At 35.5% G+C, this 22,712-nt stretch overlaps 1 protein-coding gene across 1 annotated transcript; it reads left to right on the forward strand.

Moving 5' to 3' along the window:
• Nucleotides 1–10,546: 10,546 nt before the first annotated feature.
• LOC107007579 (mitogen-activated protein kinase homolog NTF4-like) lies at nucleotides 10,547–20,804 on the forward strand. Its single transcript, XM_015206255.2, has 6 exons — nucleotides 10,547–10,923; nucleotides 11,083–11,212; nucleotides 11,709–11,846; nucleotides 14,334–14,666; nucleotides 15,169–15,349; nucleotides 20,411–20,804. Exons 1-6 carry the CDS (start codon nucleotides 10,691–10,693, stop codon nucleotides 20,584–20,586), a joined length of 1,191 nt encoding a protein of 396 aa, XP_015061741.1. The 5' UTR covers nucleotides 10,547–10,690; the 3' UTR covers nucleotides 20,587–20,804.
• Nucleotides 20,805–22,712: the final 1,908 nt, after the last annotated feature.

Raw genomic sequence — 22,712 nt, forward strand, 5'->3', positions numbered from 1 at the left:
TGTTATTGGAAGTATAATTTGGTCTAAGAGGGTGGCTGCCTCAAGGAGTAATTGATAGCCATTATGTTATCATGTTGACCAATGTACACACACTCTCACTTACATGCATGTTACAAGTATTATAGGTTATGGTGTCTAAATGAAAGGTTCTTCTCATATTCACTAATGTCTACTATTATGCATGTAAAGTATATTTATGTGAAGTATGTTATGTATTCCTTGCTAGGATGACTTTATAGGTGTACTAGTATGGGCAAGGGTATGGGACCTTGTCTTTACATTGCACATGTGTATCTTGATAGGATAGTTCCTAGGTTTGGTTTCTATGTATATGAAAGATGAATATATGAACATGTTATGAGTATGATGTACATGAATGTATGAAGTATGAATGTACATAGTGGCTTAGTGGATTTATATAAAAGGATTGCTCATATAGTTATGCCTATAGACTCATGCATTGGTATATGAACTTGTGTGACTTAATGTGTTATATGAATGGTTTTTTCACATATATGTATACACACACACACATGTATGAAAATCTAGTCAAGAAAGGGGATTTGAATGGTGTATTCATGTGTACCCTAAACTAGATGATGATTTACATATGCAATGTTCATGTGAATGGATTCTTTACATGATTTAGGTTGATGAACTTCCATCTATGACCTATGAGTTAAGCATATGAGGGGATGACTCTACTAAACCCATGATTTATAAAGTAAAAATACTATAAAAGTTTACAATAAAGGGAACTTAGCTTAGTACCTATTGAACTTGAAATGAGTGTGTGTCCCTTCCTATGGTAGGAAGGTAGGTCACAATAATCTCATAAGGTGGATAACCACAATGCCTCAATGGGCATAAATAGGGTTTCCATAAGTGAATAACTACAATGCCTAATATTGGCATAAAGAGGGTTTTCACATGTACCTCCAAGTTCCATAACTATGTTGCCACCATAGGATACTAGCCAGTGGATCCACCTAGAAAGTTATGTTTATAATGGGTTCTACTTTGTCCGGTAGACCACCCTTTATCGGTGTGGGGTTCTATGACACCGAATTCCATGGTTAGCATCACATGGTCTATGTAGGTTAAGTCTATAGTTTCCCTAAAGTAAAATGGACAATGGAAGTTAATGACTAGAACCCTATATAGAATGACTTAAGGGAGGTTACTTAGGATAGGTGGAAGTAATGAACCCATCTAGACATTGCACAAGTAGCTCCTTAGGAAGTTCTAGGAAGGTTAACTAATGCATGTCACTATGTAAATGTTCCCTATGCATGACATTGTAGTATTTGTCTACTTGTTATGAAGATGTGCATGACATGAGTCTTTATGCATGATGTTGATCTTGTTGACTATATGATGAAGGTCTTGACTTAACTATGTCTATGTGATATTATACTTCTATGATGGTATGTGCTTTTCTATAATGTTTGGCCTTTGATTTTGTTCTATGATGTATGAAAATGATATATATGCTATTGATAAAGGTTTTATGATCATTTACTCAAAATGGCATGAAATATGATTTCATAGAAAATGTCCCTTTTTAAATGCATGTTTTTGCATGGTTGCCATACTTAGTACATTCTTGTGATAATCCCATTCTTCTCTACTTTTTACACAAAGTGTAGGTTATGGATGCTTAAAGGATGTCTTGGATGGTGAGGAGCTTGATATATGATTCCCAAGCTCAATGAAAGGAATCCTTAAGTTCAAGGATCTCCTACTTATGTATCTATTGTAAAGTCTTTAAATATTGTATAGTTTGTATTATGTCTTATGGGTTGTGTCCCTAATGTACTCCAAAGTTATTGATTCTAAGATGGAAAATAGACTTAGAGTCTATATATGTATTATGACTTATATTTTATATGTATAAGAAGTAAAGTTTCTAGCATATGAGGTGTTATGAAAAGTTTTAAATTTTCTGCTAAATTTACTATGTCGATGCGATGAATGAGAACTATGGGCTTGTATAAGATCTCCGAGAGGTCAAGTACTCCGTGTTACTTCAAGGGGGTGCTCCCCGGTTCTGACAACAGGTGTCAGTTCTCATTATATCATACTGTGGGGGTGGAGGTCCCTCTGATACCTGCAGCTTTAAACCACATATTAGGGACCGTAGATGCCCCTTCTGATGTTCTCACGGGGATCAATATCATTCCTCAGTATCATTTGATTCACTATGCTCTATTTGAGGTCCAGTCCACTACAAAATGGATGAGGCATGGCATCGTGTCTATCATCACTCATACCATTATGCCCACGTAAATAGGGAGGCTTCGGTATAGTTAAAAATCGTCACGAATTGCTTTTACCAGGTGATGCGGGACCGAGTGTTCTTGGTATATGCGCTAATGAGGGACCTACCCATCGATACAAGAGCGATTCTCAAATCGGTAATGCGCAAGGCAAGAGTCTATCGAGGTAGAAGGTATAATTTTTGTGGACTAATCACTAATTTGTGAAGGCAGGCTGGTGTTCCTAAGGAGAGCGTGGACTACATGGCGCCACTGTTCACCACACTCCTTGATGTCACAAAGACAAAGGGGGCGTTTAACATTCATGGGCCCACCTTTACTACAACGGAGTGTAACAAGAGGGTGATGATCACGGTGCACATGTTTAGCTTGGAAATGTTGCTTCATTGAACCGAAGGTTGCGCTTCAACAGAGGAGGAGTTAGATGAAGTTGAAAGGAAATAACCCCTAGATGAACATGTTGAGGTGCTGCTGGGACTTGCCTAGAATTTATGGAGCCGGTATGGGATGACATCCCAACTGATGAGGACAAAATGAGAACTATGTCAAATAGTGAATCCGATTCCGATACTGAGGAGGGCAACTTGTTGGCTTTTAAGGACGTCGACATGGATACCTGATCAGGGAAGTCCGCCCCCCACTCTACTTTGCTTTCTTTGTTAATTTATGTCACATAGTGGACAATATTGAATGTTAAGTGTGGGTAGGGATGAATTTTGTGTAAATAGTTGTTTGTTAGGTGTTTACAGTTTTATTTTGGGTTTTTTGTTTGTGTTTTCTATATTGTTTGAGTTCCTTGGTAGTTGATTTTGGTTCTTTAGCCAAGGATAGTCTCGTTGAACCGTAGAAAAAAACATTTTGTTTCTTAGGATTGAGTCAGTGTCATAGTTGAGTCAAACCTCCCTATTATAGATAAATGATGACTGTCCTAAGGGAAGGTTTCGTCAATTGGGTATGTAGGGTTGAATCTTTTGGCTAAGGCTGCACAACTTTTTTGACTTAGAATGAAAATTGTGAACATTGGATAACTTTGTGCTGAGACACCTAGGCTCTTGTATGTGACTCTAATTGGCGTGTGCTTAAAATGAGTGGCAGTGATTGGGAAATAGTATATAGTGACCAGTTCTGAGTTGAATGTGTGTGCATTCCTTGCTATTAATTGAGGTCTAGAACTTGCCCGGTGTGCCTACATTAGCGAAAAGAAAAAAGGATAAGGAATTTGGGAAGTAATATAGGCAATTCTTCAATAGCCCTAATTGTGCCTTCTTGTACCCACCTTGATGTATATATCTAGTTAACCCTTTCTAGCCTTGAACTTATTCTTTGGTAGCCTATTGTTAAGCTTATACCCGTTCCTTCTCTATCGTAGAAATTTGATCCAAAAGATCGCTTTGTGTGAACAATAAAGAAGGAAGCAGAAATTGAGTGGCGAACCCCAGAATAATTTTGGCTCGTATATGAAAAAAAAGAAAAAAAATGATGGGTCTAAATGGTTAAATTGAGAATGAAAATGGTGGAAGAGGTGAACTTGCAACTAGGGAACATATGGTTCCAAGAAAAGGAGTTTAAGATGGGGGCTATTAAAAGAAGGTTCAAAATTGAAGTTGTTTTGCATTAAAGCACTTGGGAATGTAGTCACTATTTGTAAAAATGGTTCCTACCCGTCCCCTATCATGCATTACAACCAATAAAAGACCTAATTGATCTTGAACTTCTATATTCTCAAAAGTAGTGAGGCAGTACACTAAGGGAAAACCTACGATTCATTGTTTGTAGCAAGTGAATTCTTTCAAGAGTGTGAGCGGAACTTGCTTCCTGCACCCATGTTGTGTGAAAACTTTGTGTCTGAGTAAATCTAGGTGTTCATTTGTGGTGAGGGCACATGTTTAATGAGGTCTGATAACTGATATATTTGTGGATCCAAAAGTTGTGCATGAATTTGTTACGTCATAAGAGTCTATGCTTGAGTCTAGATTTTCTTGCTCGAGTTGTCCTACTGAATGCAGAGTATTTATTGTGTTGTGGCTAAAGATGAAATGCCACTAGAATAAATTTAGTAGAGTTGTTGCTTGTTTAAAAGTGTAGAAGTGTTCAAGGACGAACAAAGTTGTAAGTAAGCGGTGGTGATCTTGGGCGTATTTATATGCCTAATAACCAATTTATCCCATATATAGCTAACTTTGAGAGCATTTTAGTGTCGGATTTAAGTTTTGAGAGTCTTTTGATGACGCTTCTTCTAACCAATATGATTAGATGTCTTAGGTTGATAAACAAAGAAAAATGATCCAAAATAGGACACCTGGACAGAGGTCGAAAAATAGAAGAGGAAGTTTCCGGAGAAAATAGACCAAGAAGATAGAAAATGTACTATGAAGGAGAACCTCCACGTCGGGGATCTAATCCTTCCATGCAAAATAAGAATTTCACTTAACAGAGGAATCTGCGTTGGGAGCGTGTCGCGGAGCCAACTTGTGTGCAATGTTTAGTGAGGGAACAGGTCTGCGTCGCAGACCTGAACACCAAAATTTGATCACGTTTTTTTATTCTAGAATATAAATAGTTTAAGTGTGTCATTCTATATTTGATTAGTTCCAAAAAGACAGGAGGTCGACATTTGAGGCGATTTTTGATACATTTTCTAAGGTTTTCTTTCTACTTCTTCATCTTTGAAAAGTCTTGTATGATTCAAAAACCTCATTTCTTGACATTTTGTGTTATGAGTAGCTAAAGTCCCCTATTCTAGGGTTATGGCTACGAATGATGGTTTAATATGATTTGTTTCTAGTATGAGAAGGGTTATCTTATAATTTGTGCTTGCATTCTTATTTTACTATTTTAATGCTTGATCAACATTAGAATAAACTTGTTGTCCACTCTTGAACTTGGAAGATGAATAGAGGGATAGACCAAAAAATGTGCTTGCGTTCTTGTTTTACTATTTTAATGTTTGATCAACATTAGAATAAACTTGTTGTCCACTCTTGAACTTGGAAGATGAATAGAGGGATACACCAAAAAAATGTGAGAAGTGTGCTCATTCTAGAGTAAAGTCTAGATTGTTTTGTATATAGGATAAACTTATACTTATATACCATACTTGGTTGTTATGCAAGATGAATGCTTAATACTCCGTCGTTGGTTCATACCTAATCCCACTCAACGATGTATTTAGGTTGTCAATGATGGTAGGCGATTAGAGGTTTAAAGATCGTGATTGCAAAATGAACCTTGCTAACCCACAATGAGGTTAACCGTTGAAAACTAGAATAAATCCATATTATACCGGAAATCAATCTATGCTACAACCCTGGGATATCTTTCCAAGTTGTGAAATTTCCTTTTTGAAATCGTTTGATTAAAGTAATAATTTGTGTTAGTGTCTAATTAGTAGTATAAACAATTTCTAAAAGTAACTGTTGCTTGAGTAAATTTAGTTTGGACATAAGAGAATTGTTATTTGTTGATTTGAATTCCTTTGGGATGAACATCCGGCTCAAAAGAGTCGCTATACCACTTGAGTGACCACGTGCACTTTCGTGTGCTTTTGGACGCAACAAATAATCAAATCAAGGATGAAACTCTAGATTACTCTTTTACTAAAATTTCATATATGTGGGGTGTGAGGACAAACTTGTCCAACACTATGATAGCCTTACATACATGATAATAAAGATTATAAAACGGAAACTTTGGTAGAAACTTAATTTTTCTTGAGCTTGAAATCTTAGGGCTTGATCTTGAGAGAAGAAACTTTTTTATGAAGTTTGTAGAATGGAAGAACTTGGGAAAACCTTAAATGAAAAGTTTCTCTTTGTATCTTAAATTTTTGGCGTGGAAGTATTTCGTAGGGTTCTTAATGAAGAAGAACCCTATAAGTGAGTTTTGAGAGAATTTCTAGATACTTGAATATTTAGATCGGCGACTTTGAGAGGAAAACTAGTTAGTTGAATTATATACTCAGGTAAAAATTCAAAAATGACTTAGAATAGGATTAAAAAGCTTGGAAAAGAACCAAAATAACCCTGAAATGCGTACATGATGTTCCTAAAAAATAATTGCACCAACCCTTTATGGATGGCTCCACAGTCAGTGGAATACTCCTCTGTTCACCATGTCGTCGTGAACTTCGACTGTCTAATATGACTTTACCGGAACAGGTATAATTTTTCACTCCGAACTCAAAAGGGAGCAAACTTGGTGGCCGTTGGAAATAGGACTCATAGACCTTTAGTTTGTTAGGTGATAGGCCACATAATTAATTATTATATGAGAGACATAATTGTTTGATATTGACCTAAGTAGAATCTTATATTAAAACTAAACGGTAAGAGAGCTTTCAAGTCAATTTTGTGCTAGGGTTTTCTTGTAACCTTAATTAGGAGCAAAAAATTTGCGGTGTAGTTTTAGAAAGGGTGGAAAAAGACTAAAAATAACCCCTCTTAGAAACTGACAGAAGTCATTTATGGAAGGTCATCTACTCTTTGTACACAAGTCTAACAGACCGTAGACCCTCTTGTAAACATGCTAGGTTTTGGATCTCTGAAATTGGGTCTATGGATCCTTTATACGGCCCTAGTAACTTTGACAGGCCATCCAACTTAATTTTAGAAAGCTTACTGGAGGTGTTTCAGTATTTGGTTTTCACGAGGCCTTTAAATGGACCGTAGGAATTTCTATGACCCATAGTTTGGTTTGTGAAACTTAGACTTTGAGAACCAACTTGTCATGCTCTAAGCCTACACCTTTGATGTGACCGACACTTGAGAAACATTGTTGGTCCCTAAGTCAACCCTTGGCCTAGCTAACTATTAAGTGGAAGACTTACTCAAGAAATATGCAGCTTAAAACAAAACTCGATCATTTAAACTCAAAGTCAAAACTCTACTCAAACGCCATACAAATAAACCACATATGCAAATCAATTAAACTCGATGTTCCAAACTCAACGAAATTATTGAAATACAAATCTAATTTCTCTTTGACTCGACATCCGGGAAAACTACAAGAAATCAACTCAACGCCGAAAAAGTCTAAAACAAGATTAGGACCTCTCAAAAATTGACCAAGACCTCAGCTAGGCCTAAATCATCCTCCCAGATCCAACGGAACTTTCAAAATTCTGATCTGGTACCTGAACCTGAATGTTGACCAAAGTTAACCCTAAGGCTAGATTTCATAATTTCACAATTTAGGAGCTCAAATCCTCAAAAGACTCTGACTCTAAAACCAACAACTATCACATATTTTGCGACTAATGGAATCGACAAAATTTCATTCCGACACTCGAAACTCCAAAAGACACTGAAAACAACTTACTTAACCGCTTAAGCATTTAAAACTCAAAACTTATCAAAATCTCAACTTTAAACTCAAAATTTAAAACCAAGTGTCAAAGCTCAACTAAAAACCACTCAGGGTCGATATCGGAAGTGAAGAAATGATAAATTCATGAAACTTTCCAAAAATGACTGATCGGGTCATTACATTCTAGGGCTTAAAGATTGCTACTAAAGGTCTCAGTAGTAAATGATGGTTGATCCTTCATCCCAAGGTCCGTTCGGTGCTAAGTAACTCTCAATAGAATATATAAATCTCATAATGTTAATAATTTGATGATATTGAATGATGCTATATAACTAAAATAAGTTGCAAGACACTTTATCTGAAGTATCTACAATTACGAAAAACTGATAATCTTAGTCACGTAGTTTAACATAACATGGTTCTGAGATAATATAATTCCTATCAATTCGAATTAGAATAGGCTAAATTGATATAGTGTAAAGATCAAACGAGTTAAATAAAAAGACTAGAACAACCTTTTAAGAAAAATATATTCAACAGGTTTCAATAGGATTATCTACAATCCATGGATTAATCTACATATCATAGATCCCGTTCGTAGAAATCACTTCAAACACTAAGTTTCTATGAAATTCCATCTATAAGCAACGTCTGCGGTCTTTGGATCGATTTATGGATTGTAAACAATGTCTATAAATGTCAGAAAAATTTTGAGTTTGGACTATTATGACTTGTGGTTTGGGTTCATGAATCTCAGGAAAAATTTCAATCCTTTAAACTTGATCTGCTAGCCTCATCTACAACCCGTGATTCCATCTATGATTCATAAATGTTGTTCGTGTATTTCAATTTCTGCAAAATTTTCATCTTTTCATGCTCTGATCCAGACTTAGGACTTCTATGTCTTTGCACCTTTTCTATTTTCACTCCAGTCGGGGACACAATTTTAGCTAAATGAATTCATAGGAGTTGCATTATCTTGGTCCTTCTTAAATATGAATTGATCTTGTAGAGTTGGATATTTTAGATATGGTAGACTTTGATGATATCCTAAGTATGGACTGGTCATATTTTTGTTATGCCTTAGTTGACTGCGAACTAGAGTTGTAAAGTTTTAATTTCCCAATGATCCGGTCATAGAGTGGAAGTGTAGGTCTATCGTACCTAAGGGTCATTTCATTTCATATCTTAAGGATAGAAAGATCTCTAAGAAATATATTTACCATCTTGTTCACATTTAAGGATTCCAACTCTAAGACCCCATCTCTTTAATCAATTTTGATAGTGTGAATTTTCAGAAGTCTATATCGATTATCTTTCTAGAGTCACTCCTATTTAAGGAGATAGCTTGGATACACATTCTTTATGATACGAAATCCATATCTAATCTGCCATGTCGAATGTCTCGAATCGAGTCAAGAAAATTGAAATAACAATTGAAAGACCTTTGAGATAAAGGATTCATTAGATCTAGTGTTTTCATGTAGGGTGACTACTCCCCTTTATGCTTTAGAAATACGGTTCCCTTAGAGTGTGTATTGACTACTACTAGTTGAACAAGGTCACGATTAAGAATTAGTGACACTTTTCTATAATTGATGACATGTTCGACCAACTTCAAGTGGACACTTATTTCTCTAAGATTGATCTCATATCTGGTACCATCTGTTGAAGGTGAGAGAGTATAACATTTCGAAGACAACTTTTCGAACTCGATATGATTACTTTGAGTTTTTTATTATGTATTTTGGACTAACCAATGCTTCTACATCTTTAATGAAGCTCATGAACAAAGTGTTCAGATATTACCTTGATATGTTCGTTATCATTTCATAAATGATATCCTCATTAAATAAAAAACTTAGCATCGCTTTTTTTTTTATAGTATTAGCAGTTGCTGCTAAAACAAGAAATTTACAATGACCATAAAAAAAATTGCGACTGTCTATGGCAATTATAATAAATCGATTGAATTAGGGAATATAAGTAGTGGTGGTTCTAATAATGTTAAAAGTACTTGATAACTCTTACTCATAAATATTTTTTTAATATTTCAATGATATAAAATATTGTACTCTAATAATGGATATTTTTATCTTAATTTATTTTTTTAATTTAGTCTTTTCCCCTCACAAATACCATGTCTATGTACTAAACATGTCAAATCAACATATTTCAAAATAGAATTCATTTTTTCATCTTCTACACTCTTATCTCTTTTTTCTTTTCTTCTTCTTTATGACATAGACATCAATCTATAGAATTCTTAATATATAAAAAAGTTCTTTATACATATAAAACCAAGAAATATATAGCTTAGAGCTAGCAACAATTTATTGTTTTTTTAAGTAAAGTATCAAGTCACAGGAACAATTATTTTCATCAAAAATTATTATTACAAAAGTCTTTCTATTGACACATACACACACCATGTAAAATGGTGAAATGAAATCTAATATTATTTTTTTCCAGCTAATGTAATAAAATCATTGTGTCATTAAATTATTTTATTTATTTATTCGTCTAAAATTTGATGTTATTAAATGAGTTAATAAATATATTAATTAAAAAAGAAAAGAAGTTTAATGTGACATAACATTCCGTTAAAAAGGAATGCAACATTTATTAGTTCAAGTATATTTTGAAAAATAGAAATAATTAGATCATATTATATATACTATAATTGTATTACGTCTAAAATTTGTTGATGTTAAATGAGTTAATAAATATATTAATTTAAAAAAAGAAGTTTAATGTGACATAACATTCCGTTAAAAAGGAATGCAACATTTATTAGTTTAAGTATATTTTGAAAAGTAGAAATAATTAGATCATATTATATTTATTATAATTGTACATAAAAACTAAAGTTGGAATTTACCCATAAAAACAAGTTTAAAGAAAGGCAAAAAATAATTACTAAAATAGATCATTGGGAAAGTGTAATTCCACGTGTTCGTCATTTTTGATTGAGATTTGTTTGACTTCCTTCAACTCCACTTTCTCAACATAAACAAATTCACACCATTTACAAATAGTCAAATACTAACCCTTGATTGTAGGATTCATTTCTACTGTATTTTTCTGAACAAAATTATTTCCAAAATATGGATGGTTCCGTTCCGCAAACGGATACGATGATGTCGGATGTGGCTGCACCTCCGGCTCAACAACCACCTCCGCCGTCACAACCGCTGCCCGGAATGGATAATATTCCGGCGACGTTAAGCCATGGTGGCAGGTTCATTCAATACAATATTTTTGGTAATATTTTTGAAGTTACTGCTAAGTATAAACCTCCTATTATGCCAATTGGTAAAGGTGCTTATGGAATCGTTTGGTGAGTTTTCTTTTTTCTTTCTTTTGATCACTTTCTATCAATTTCAAAAACTAGGCTATTTCTCAATTTACTACTTGTAACGTATTTTTTGGGCTTCTTTTTTTTGTGTGTTGATTAATGATTTTGACTTCTTTTTTTTATTTGATTGATTGTGTGTAGTTCTGCTTTGAATTCGGAGACAAATGAATCTGTAGCAATTAAGAAAATTGCTAATGCTTTTGATAACAAGATTGATGCTAAGAGGACTTTGAGAGAGATCAAGCTTCTTCGACATATGGATCATGAAAATGTTAGTGAGTCGTTTGAAATTGTTTTGGGGTTAAATTAATCCGAGTATGTTTAACTGTGTTAGTTTATTTTCGTATGAATCTGGATAGTAGAAAGAGTAGGTTTTGAGTGTAATCACGTGCTCGAATTCAGTTAGTTCAATGTATTAACTTAATTAATAAGAACAGAATATTACATTTGACTTTTTGCGGAGAGAAGGGCTTAGATGATTTTGTTTTCGTTTCTGCAAATGGTAAGACAGATAGTTTTTTTTTTGTTTAATGTCATGGTACAGAACATGTTTAATGGCGTTCATGCATATAAGTATGGAATTGTTTTCGTTTATTATATAGAGGACAAATTGTATTTTGTCTCTCGGATTTGTATCGTCTGTTGGATATAGATGTTTTCAAGATATTTGTGGATTCTTCTTGAGGATATTTGAGGAGGCTATTGAGAAAGGAAAATGAGTCTGTATAGGCTTTTGTTGTTGGCTAATGTGACATCTGTCAATGCAGATTGTTGCTATCAGAGATATAATTCCACCACCACAGAGAGAAGCTTTTAATGATGTTTACATTGCGTATGAGCTTATGGATACTGATCTCCATCAAATTATTCGCTCGAATCAGGGTTTATCTGAGGAGCACTGCCAGGTTAGAATCAGAACATTTATTTCTTCAAACAACAATTTAAAAACACAACTAAAGTGTGAGTACCCGATGTGTTTCTCAAAGCTTGTTTCTTTTTTTTTTCCTGCTTCCTTTTTCTGGTTAAAAAATGAATATAGGAAAAAAAATCTCATGTTTCACGACATATTCATCATTTTTAGTTGTTTAAACCACATAACTTGTTTGGAAGAATTCTTCTGACTGGCCTGCAACTAATTTCATGTGTGAACTAGTGCAGGTTGACAATTTAAATGATTTAATTTTTGTCATAACAACGTGTGGCCAGAAAATTGGTTTCTAAGTTTTAAGAATAGGAAATGAAAATTTCTTACTGAGAAGTGGAAATGTTCTATTTTGTACACGTTGTACTTTTGTATGCTAAGAAATATGCGATAGCATTTACCTTCTTTCCTCTTATGGAATCTCATTTGGCTTCTTTGCTCACCAAATAATGCTCATGGAAGGACAAAACTTAAAGTAGCTTACAGTTGGCTTGAGATTACTTTTAGATTGAGAATTCTGACTAGCCTGAGATGTTATGCACTTCCCAAGCGAAATGTAATTTTTTTTCGTAAAATTTACTTTGTGGGTAGCAGGGTAGGTCTGCCTCAGTGGAATAAAGTTATTGTCAACTTACTGAAAAGTAACAAATAATTAGGTAACTGTTCCATGGATTGTTCATTTATGTTGACAAGCTCATGGTGAACGATTATAATGTTGGTATATTAACTTTATAAGATCTTCCAAAGTTACCTTAGAGACCTATTAAGAATTGCATATACAATTGTAAGTTACATACTCATATTATGTTCTTTATAGAACATACAAGTGTAAGTTACATACTCATATTATGTTCTTTACATGCAACAAAGAACTCTCAACCTCTAAAATAACTGAACCTCGTTAGATTTATTGAACTTTAAGATGTAACATTAAATTCCTAGGAGAAGAGCTAGAGGAATTCAGGAAATTACCCACAATGAGGTCCATGATAAAATTTCGAGAGAAGTAGATTTTACCATAAGAATGTTAACGCTAGCAACAACAGCATACCAGCATAATCCACAAGTGGGGGACTAAGGAGGGAGGGTGTACGTAGACCTTACCCCCCTACCTTGTGGGGTAGAGAAGCAATTCCAATAGACCCTTAGCTTAAGAAAATCATTTTATAGAACAAATTTGAAAGGAGTGCCAAAGTAGAACGTTATGATGAATGGTGAAGAAAGATAAGTATTGACAATAAAAATAGTAGAATAACCAAAGTAAAGAAACAACAATAGTAATAAATTTGATGAATAAGATTATGCTAGCATAATAATAATATTAGCAATATTGGTTATGGAACAGAAAGGTGCTCCATAATACCATTGAGAAGGGGAGAACACTTGACTACCTACTAATCATTTGCCCTAATCCTCTACCTTCATGCTCTCCTATTTATGGTCATGTGTGTTGTGTTCTGTCAAAGGCCCTCTCTCCTATTCTTCCTCAGGTTACCTCTACTGAAAACCTTTAGACTCTAGGGTCTGTCTCCGTGCATCTTGTCTATCTTAACTCTGCTGCATGTCTCATCGATCAATACAACTACTGAAAGAGTTTTAATTTGAATAGATTAAAGAATGGAACTTGTGTGCGATTGTGAGACTGCATGTCGCATTGCATCAAATCCAATGTTTTAGAAGAGGACCAAACACATAGAGACTAACTGTCATTTTGTCAGAAAGAAGAAAGAAGGTACTCTACGAAGACATCATCACAAAGTTTGTGCCGTCAAATGATCAGTTTGTAGACATATTCACCAAGTCCCTAGTCAATCCTAAAACAAGTTATATATGTAGTGAGCTTGGTATATATTATTTTTATGCACTGGCTTTAGAGTGAGGATTAAAATCCTTCTAAATATATTAGAATATATATTATTATAGTAGGTAGCTTAATTTACTCATATTGTGATTAGGTATTAATTTCCTTTCCTTTTTAGAGCATGTTATTATAACTATTTAAACCCAATAGCTTGAGGGAATAATTGAGTTGAGTTCTCTCTTATTTTCTCTTTTACTTCACAACTTCAATATAGAAGAATAAAAAACTTGAACAAACACCATGAATATGTCTATACAACTTGTATAAAAAGTTTCTTCATCAAAAGAAAAAAAACTTGTATAAAAGGTTATTTGGTTCAGGTTTTTAAAAAAATGCAAAACCAAAAAAATATTGTCAGTTTTCTATAATTGGAAACCAAAACAAACCAACTATAATAATGTCTGTTTGGTTTGATTTTCGATTTGATTTGATTTTTTGTTTTTCATGAACACCCGTAATAGTTATAGTGCATATTGTGCTACTTAGATTATAATGCATTTCCACACCCCATTTGTGGATTACACTGGGTGTATTGCCGTGGAGTTTATAATGCATTATCGTGTCTAAATTTGTCTGACTAAAACTAAATACTTCTCCATTTGGGTGCAGTATTTCTTGTATCAGATCCTCCGTGGGTTGAAATACATACATTCTGCAAATGTTTTGCACAGAGACTTAAAGCCTAGCAATCTTCTCTTGAATGCCAACTGTGATTTGAAGATATGTGATTTTGGGCTAGCTCGTGTCACTTCTGAAACCGACTTTATGACCGAATATGTTGTGACAAGATGGTATCGTCCACCTGAGCTGTTGTTGAATTCATCCGACTATACTGCAGCAATTGATGTATGGTCAGTGGGTTGCATCTTCATGGAGTTGATGGACAGAAAACCCCTCTTCCCTGGCAGAGATCATGTACACCAGCTGCGTCTTATTATGGAGGTATCTATTGTTCACTATCTACCCCTTCCCCCCTTACACTAAAGAAGTGAGTTTACTAAGTTTTTGTTCTTTTATCTCATTTTTCGTATTTCACCTCTTTGTACTGGCTGTTTTGTGCAAATCCATTTAAAAGAAAAGAGTAACATCAAGTTGTAGATCTGGGAAACTTAATGGAGAAGCCTTAGACAGAGTGTAGTTTTATTTTTGAACCGTTGCTTCTATACGTCAAGAATTACAACTGATCAACTATGCTTTCTTCTCAGCAAGTGTTATGCACATATGTAGTATGTGATCTTAAGAAGGAAAACAAATTTACCTGCACTCTCTTTCGGTCTTTCCTCTCCAGTTTTTAAGAAGATGAACAATGCATGATTATTTTGTATTATGAATATATAGTTTTTCATAGTAATGGCCCGAATCTCTTTTATTATCTTACGTTATGCTCAAATTTATAGATGTGATTAATACTTAAATTTATTCTGATGACCGCAACTTCATGCAGTTGATTGGCACTCCTTCAGAGGCTGAAATGGAATTTTTAAATGAGAATGCAAAACGCTACATCCGACAACTTCCTCTTTACCGTCGACAATCATTTACTGAAAAGTTCCCGCATGTAAACCCAGCTGCTATTGATCTTGTCGAGAAAATGTTGACATTTGATCCCAGAAGGAGAATAACAGGTGCGAATTTCCAGACTATTTTTTCTCATAGCTGCATTAATCAATTCTCTATCTGCATCTTACACTCTTTTCTTGAAGTGTGCAAATGTTCACTTGTTTTATTGCAAGAGATCAATCAATTATTCTCTCCTTTTTTTCTCATCAATGAAGGAAAACAGAATCTATTTCAAGTAAGTATTTTATTGATGTGTAGCAAAAAAAAAAACAGCATTTAGGAACTGTGGATGAAAAGTACATCCGAAAGAGAATTTTACTATGTATGTAAAGAGCTTAAAGAATTCAACAATCATGCCTGGCTCGAAACATAATTCGGAGCTTCGTTGAACCAAAATCTAAGCAGGGCTACACTCTTTAGCTTAAATTTAATAATGTTTCCCTTCTTGTCTTCAAAAACTCTAGCATTCCTCTCTCGCAATACGACCCACCAAATGACAGCAGAATTGTGAGTCCCTGATGTTTTTCGGCATACACCATTTCAAGCCCCAAATGATTTGAAAAGAGATTCTAAATCTGTTGGGTAAACTTTCTTGTCAATGGTGAGATATCTTCCTTGGGCTACAATCTAAGATACACATTTGATCTTATATAGAGCCAGATTCTTCAATGAAATCTTCCAAGGCCCAGGAGACATGGTTGGGAAGGGGTTAGTCAAGTCGGCATAATAGTAGAGAGAATTCCATTTTGGGAGTGTTTCCAGATGACGGAATCAAGCTGAGAGATCAGAGGAGGGACAGGGTTTTGCTGATTCATCATAGCAAAAAATTCATCGATTGCCCAATCATTGAGGTTTCTCCTACATGGAATGAGCCATCCTTGATGTGGCTGAAGTTCGGTTGATACAGAGTCTTGGTTGGATTCATATCTAAAACGAAAAGGGTATCTGTTCATGAGAGGGGTGTGGCCACCATGAATGTTGCCAAAATCTAATCTTTCTACCATCACCTACTCTAAAGAACATTGTTCCCAAGTCTAGGTTCGAAGAGCAACATCAAAGAGTTATCACTAAGCATTCCAAAGTTGCTATCATTAGAGTTGAAGATTAAGCAATATACCCCCATGGCTTGGGAAGGGCCATAAATAAGTACCAACACAAACCAATCTTAGCTTGAAAAGTATGGGAACATTTAACCCCGTTGTTTGCCAAGTTGGTGACTTTAGATCTCTTGAACCTTCACAAAGAATCCAAGAAAGTAGGCTGGGTCCCCCTTCATTGCAATCGACCTTATCCTTAAGTACTTCCTCCATTTGTGTTTCCTGTTCAATGTAAACCCATCTTGTTGATTTTTAATCAAAGGCAAACCCTTTTCTCTATATGGCTTTCTTTTATTCCTTCTTCTCTTTGAAACTTAGGAAATTCTCTCTTCTTTCCCAACTTGCTTCCCTTAACAATGTCACATCTAGTGAACTCAACTAGACTTCCCTGAGCAACAAAATCAACTGGTTGCTCCATATAAACTTCATTCTCAAGGTCACCGCAGAAAAAATCATTCTTGATGTCCAACTGATAATGAGGCCGGCGGAGGACAACAACTATGGATTGATAAAGATAGAAAAATGCTTAGCCACAATAGAGAAAGTATCACTATAATCAAGCCTAAATATCTGAGTATACCCATTGGGACCAAGGCTGTCCTCAACCAATTAACTTGGTCGCTCGTACCAATTTTGACTGCATAAACCCAACTACAACCAACAATAGATTTATGAAGAAAGGAGAACAAGCTCCCAAGTATCACTTGTGTGTAGAACAAATGTTTTGTCATCCTTGATGAGAAAATGCGTCACTCGTAGATTTAGGAATGGAAATAGAAGACAAAGATGATACAAAGGCATAGTGGAGTGATGACTGACTGTGATAACTTCAAAATATATAATGGGGATTAGTATTACCAGCGAATTGTATACCCTTTTGGAGTAAATTGGTTGATTAAGAGGAGATAAGTCTGCAGTAGGCACAGGGTTTGGCATAAGAGGTGAATCATCTGAGCTTGATGCTGGACGTGAATGACGGGAAGTTAGGATTGGTGGCTGGAGATGTAGTATGTTAAACTTTGTAAATATTAGGATGATCAAATAAGATGTATATTAAGGTCGAGACTAAATATGTGACCTCGACCGACTTAAGGTACCAACAAAGATTAGGTGAGTAGTAATGATACCTCTTTTGATCTCCACTGTTTATCATTTCCCCCTTCCAAACTCTTTTTTCCCATAACACTACTATCCCCCACACTTCTTCCATTAGCCTCTAAAATGGACTTCTCTCAACCATCTGTTGTTCCAGATTTGTCGGTAGAGATTTGGATTAGTACTTGTTAGCTTAGTTTCAACCAACACATGAATGTCAGCCGGCCCACTGAAGCAACAGATTTCTTACAAGCGTTCTTTTGCTCTCCCCATTTAACCCTCTTAACATTCCAAGATAAAAAAATTATCTTCATGATAAACCCTCGTGTGAGATTCTCCCTCTTGTTCTTGGCTCCCCTTCTTTGAATTTCACATCAAAAGCCAAATTCCTAAATTTTAGGAATTACTGCTGTGAGATTATCCTGCTTCTGATCAAAGCTCAAGTGGGATCCCAAGGGCTTTTATCCAGAAACAGTCACATTTTTGTTGGATGGATAAGCCCCTGTTGTTGGAGACCACCACTTGACTTTCAGGCTCATCCGCTGTCTCATCCATCTCCCCCCAGAATGTGTTCAGCGATCTTTCAAGACTGGGTGGTTATGGACCCCTTTCCACGACTGTTCTACCCATTTCTAACATCGTTACGGGTGGGGATCTCATCATACTCTGGAAATTACGCACTAGGAATCTGCTTAGGAGTTCATTTCTGCCTTTGGATTTGCAGGCATCAAGAGAGTTAACTTCCTGCTGTGTCTCTTGTTACTTTTGGGCCCATATGTTTCTGTGTATTGCTTCTTTATAGTTCTTTTTCTCTTTTGTGTATTTGAATGTATAGTCTCGTTGGCATCTAACGCGAGCTGTGTATTTGGACCATTTATGATGCCTTCAATTTTTGTTGCAAGCCCCAACAAACCCCTCATTAAAGCTGTTCTCCGGCAGAATTATTACTGATCTTGATGAACCATTTACTCCAATCATATATATGAATCTACCATATTTATTGAACCTTAAGGAGAAGCGAAAATAGGTAACCAGATCTCTGCCTCTCCATGATTTAAAAGCTTTCCCCCTTGTGTCTGATGCCTCTCGCAGCCTCTTGACTAACCATAACAAGGCTACCTAACTAAGTGTCATCCTTCACACGTGGAGCTTTGATTCTCCACCCAGTCGAACCAAGTTCCGTTAGAGGATTTTGTCTGGTTTATATCATATGATTTGACCCCCCTCCCTTCAAGTCTGACATAAATACGGTTCTCCATTAGAAGATGGGTTCTTGTTTTTCAAATACCAACTGAAATATTGTCTGGAAAGTCCTAGAGGGGCTCTAAGAAGCCCTGCCTAGGAACTCATGCTAGGGAGCATTTTTATAATATATTATTTTTGCATCCTGTGACCTAAGGAATCCTAAATTATGTACAAATATCAGTCAATATTCTGAGATGATAAGGACCCTAGCTCCTTTTTTTACAAAATCAGTAACTAACCTGGAAGCTAAGAGATGAAAATTGAGCTTAATGGGAAAAAACAAGGCGGGGAGAAGGGTTTAGAGGCACGAACCACAGCAGAACCACGGCCCGAAAGGAAGAGATCCAATTTTGATTTTAACAGATGACCCCCTTAAGTTGTTAACCTATTTCTGTTTCTTTTTATTTCTGCTAGATGGAAATATATTTCCATGTGGAGTGCCACATGAACACCCTTTTTTAACATAAAAAGGAGTGTACTACACACCATCAACATTTCATCTAGGTTTGTTTTAATCTATGTTGCCCAGGCTCTTCAAAAATGTAATTTTTGGAGAATCGACATGGGTGCGGCATCAGAAGTGATGAATCTGTGCAAGTTAGGTTTTAATACATATATAGGATAGTTTAGGTAGGGTATAAGGAATGAGTAGTTGGGGATTGAAATTTGCGAAAAATTGATAGTTCATGTGTTTTTGACAAAAAAAACAGCTCGTTGAGCTTCCGAGAATGGGGGATTTTCAGCAGTTGCTCAAACCGGATCTTTCAGTGGCCAACTGTAAGATTTCAACTCAAAATTGAGGCGAACAATCTATTTACTCGATAGAACTCACAATAGAATTCCAGCAAGTTTCAGAGAGGTTTAAACCAATAACAAAATAAGAATAGTGAAGAATGAAGGACGTGCATGGTTTTTCTATTTTGGGATTTTAGATTTTTTGAAAATTTTCTGTGATAGAAAATCAAATCCTAGACTGTGCTAATGTAAACTGAATGATAACTTTCAAATTCAAGAATACAGAGTTGGAGAAACTATACACAAGTTGAGAAATAATAGCTGTCAATTAGATGGTGTCTTCCTATTCCTCTAGTATAGTATCGTCACCCTTAATATATAGTATGAGGGTAGAAGTTTGGAGCTTAGCTGATTGGAGACCGGCAGAAGTTAAGAGATGGACTCATTAAAGCATATTTCTAAAATTCTCTCTAAAAGGTTACTTTTAGATTGGTGTTTCGAATATACTTATTTGTATCAGTTGTATCATTTGCATCTCCCCGCATCCTAGAAAATTGTTGAGTTTGTCATGAGTTGCAACTTCTCTGTGCAAGGCTGCACTTAACATAGCTAAAAGGAAAACTTGATCAAACATATATATGATTGTAAATGCTAAAGCTTCTTAGGAGAAGTGCTACCGCCACTTCTTTAGTGGATTGTGGATACTGAGTTGATTTCTCAGCCTGTATGAATTGAAATTGTACTTAATATACTGGTATCGCTTTCAAATGATGTGCAAGAGTTTGAATAACACATTTTCCTTGTAAATTCGGTGTTTAGCTCTTTTCATTGGTTAATAGTAATTATTTTCTTTCCATGCTTACAAACTGCTGCAATTAGATGGCCTTCTCTTTAATGCTTATACATCTAATTGGTCCGAATACTAATCCCCTTTCTGTACTCTCCTCTTTTCAGTTGAAGACGCTCTTGCACATCCTTACCTAACATCGCTCCATGATATCAGTGACGAGCCCATTTGCATGACTCCTTTTAGCTTCGACTTTGAGCAGCATGCGCTTACAGAGGAACAGATGAAGGAGCTAATTTACAGGGAGTCGATTGCATTTAATCCTGAATACCAGCGCATGTGAATAATCGCTGACAGATTGTTGCAGGTTTGATCTACATGTTATGTGTAACTGACAATATATCCCCCCATGTATATATGTGTGCATTCCGTCCGGGAACATGGATGAGTTTCTTATGCAAACACTTAGTTATGAAGCTGACTTATGTATGGAGAGTTGTTTGATGTATCTTTATGGGGTGGATTTTATTTTAGACTGAAATGAAAAATTCTGGTGGACAATATCTGTGTCAGATATTTCTGTTGTTATTGATTTTCTTATTTCATTGCCAACTTGCTTTTGTTTCATTTGATTTTATACTTTATGCAACCTCACAGACAACTAGTTTTAAACCATAAAAATACCTCCCCAACCACAAATATCTATTTACCAATTATCACTCAAACTACCCTCCCCAACAAATTCCACCACTAATCAGCCACCATTCAATTTCCATCACCATACCATTTCACATCTACAGCTACCCTAGTCAGAGCACCTCCAGTGGCTGGAACTTCAACTAGTTAATAACGATCAATCACCCCGTAACCTCTCTCCTCCACAGTGGTTGTCAATGTTGACTTATAGTTTGTTCAGCCATGTTTTTGGGAGGTTAGAAGTGCTTCTGTTGTTGTTTTTAAGTGATTTGATGTTTTTAAAAAGTGAGGAGTTTGGCTAGAATTTTTGCAGAAAATAAGTGCATCTGGAGAGTAGTAGTTGTAGTAGCTTTTCAAAAGCTAAAAAAAAAATTAATTTTGCTCTAAAGTACTTTGTTGGGACACTTTTTGAGAAAGTACATTTAGGAACACCTTTTTAAACATGAGACGAGGTTTCTGAACGGAATTTCGATAGGCTGGAGGTATAAGCACCACGTGTGAAGCGATCTCGTACTAAACGAAACGACTTTCATATTCTATAACAAGAAAGAAAGTCGACCTATTCTTGAAATTGTGGTTAATCTTGTCTACCTTTTAGTTGCCGTCTTCTACTTGCTCATTTGCAATTACTACGACAAGAAAGTCAAGAACCCCTCATCTCTAAAGGTACTTATGCACTACACGACTTTCTTATGTTATGTGGTCTCGAAGATTATTTAGTTGTCAACCCTAGTTTGTGAGTTTAAAAACTTTCTCCCTTCTCCCATGTTTTCCGTTGGTCAACAACCAACTAAATTTATTAATTGTTGCTCAAAAAGACTTATAAATTTACAACTCAAACACAAACGACTTCTCACCAAAATAAGCTAATTCGAGAAATTTAATCAAAGAAGCTATCAAGCTACGTCATCTAGATGACCATGTTTGCAAACAACCAGCTCATAAGTGGTCAGCTATACTAGGAATAAGAGATACAAATCTAGTCTAGTATGAATAATACATCATCTATTTAGAATACAAAATAGAAATAAATGATTCTAAGATACCATGAATAGAAGATGCAACAAAAATTTTAAGAGTCTATATCCAAAGCTTCCTCACTAACTCATACTTGCAAATAGGGGTACAAGTACAACAAGTGTAGTTAAATACAACACATATTCAGTATGCACAAATAAAGCATATAAAAAAATATGCATATGTCCTGGCAGGATGCACATAGTTGATAAAATGAGCAAAGTCACCAGTTTGCTGATGAGTCACAGACAAACCACCTAACTTTTTTGTATTTTTTATCCGATGACGAAGTCTATATTGGAGTCCTGATTAAGTGTGAATCACGCAATGTAAAAATCATTCGGGAGTGGCGCTCCCAATAGGCTTTTTCCTTAAGACAATATGATATTGAATCCCCTCCTACTATCTAGGGGGATTATATGTTTGTTTCACTACTCCAACATCACGGGCGCTTGATAAAGTGAATTAGTTAAATTAATACATATTATCAACTTTATGTATTAGTAGTATCTTGTTTTATGTACTTTTCATGTGATGTATAGCTAAAAAAAATTTGTTATACTAGTGTGTACTGTGTTAAAAGACTGTTGGGACTCGGCTCGGGGCTCGCCCTGGGCGGGGCTCTAGCAAAATGTCCTAAGACTCAAATTTGGAAAAGAAAGTTATCCGAGAGGCAGAGGTTGACTATAAACTTCATCTCTCTGGACCTCGGGGAGTTTTTCAAGAGTTGAATATATTACGCGTGCACTGTGGCTT

The sequence above is a fragment of the Solanum pennellii genome, chromosome 12 (genome assembly GCF_001406875.1).
Source record: "Solanum pennellii chromosome 12, SPENNV200".
NCBI classification, from domain to species: Eukaryota; Viridiplantae; Streptophyta; class Magnoliopsida; order Solanales; family Solanaceae; genus Solanum; species Solanum pennellii.

What these genes read in the sequence shown, in the direction of transcription:
- LOC107007579 (XM_015206255.2), top strand. Translation starts at nt 10,691, where the DNA reads ATGGATGGTTCCGTTCCGCAAACGGATACGATGATGTCGGATGTGGCT. An exon ending in GACATATGGATCATGAAAAT is followed by an intron (nt 11,213 to 11,708) that starts GTTAGTGAGTCG and finishes CTGTCAATGCAG; the next exon opens with ATTGTTGCTATCAGAGATAT. An exon ending in TATCTGAGGAGCACTGCCAG is followed by an intron (nt 11,847 to 14,333) that starts GTTAGAATCAGA and finishes ATTTGGGTGCAG; the next exon opens with TATTTCTTGTATCAGATCCT.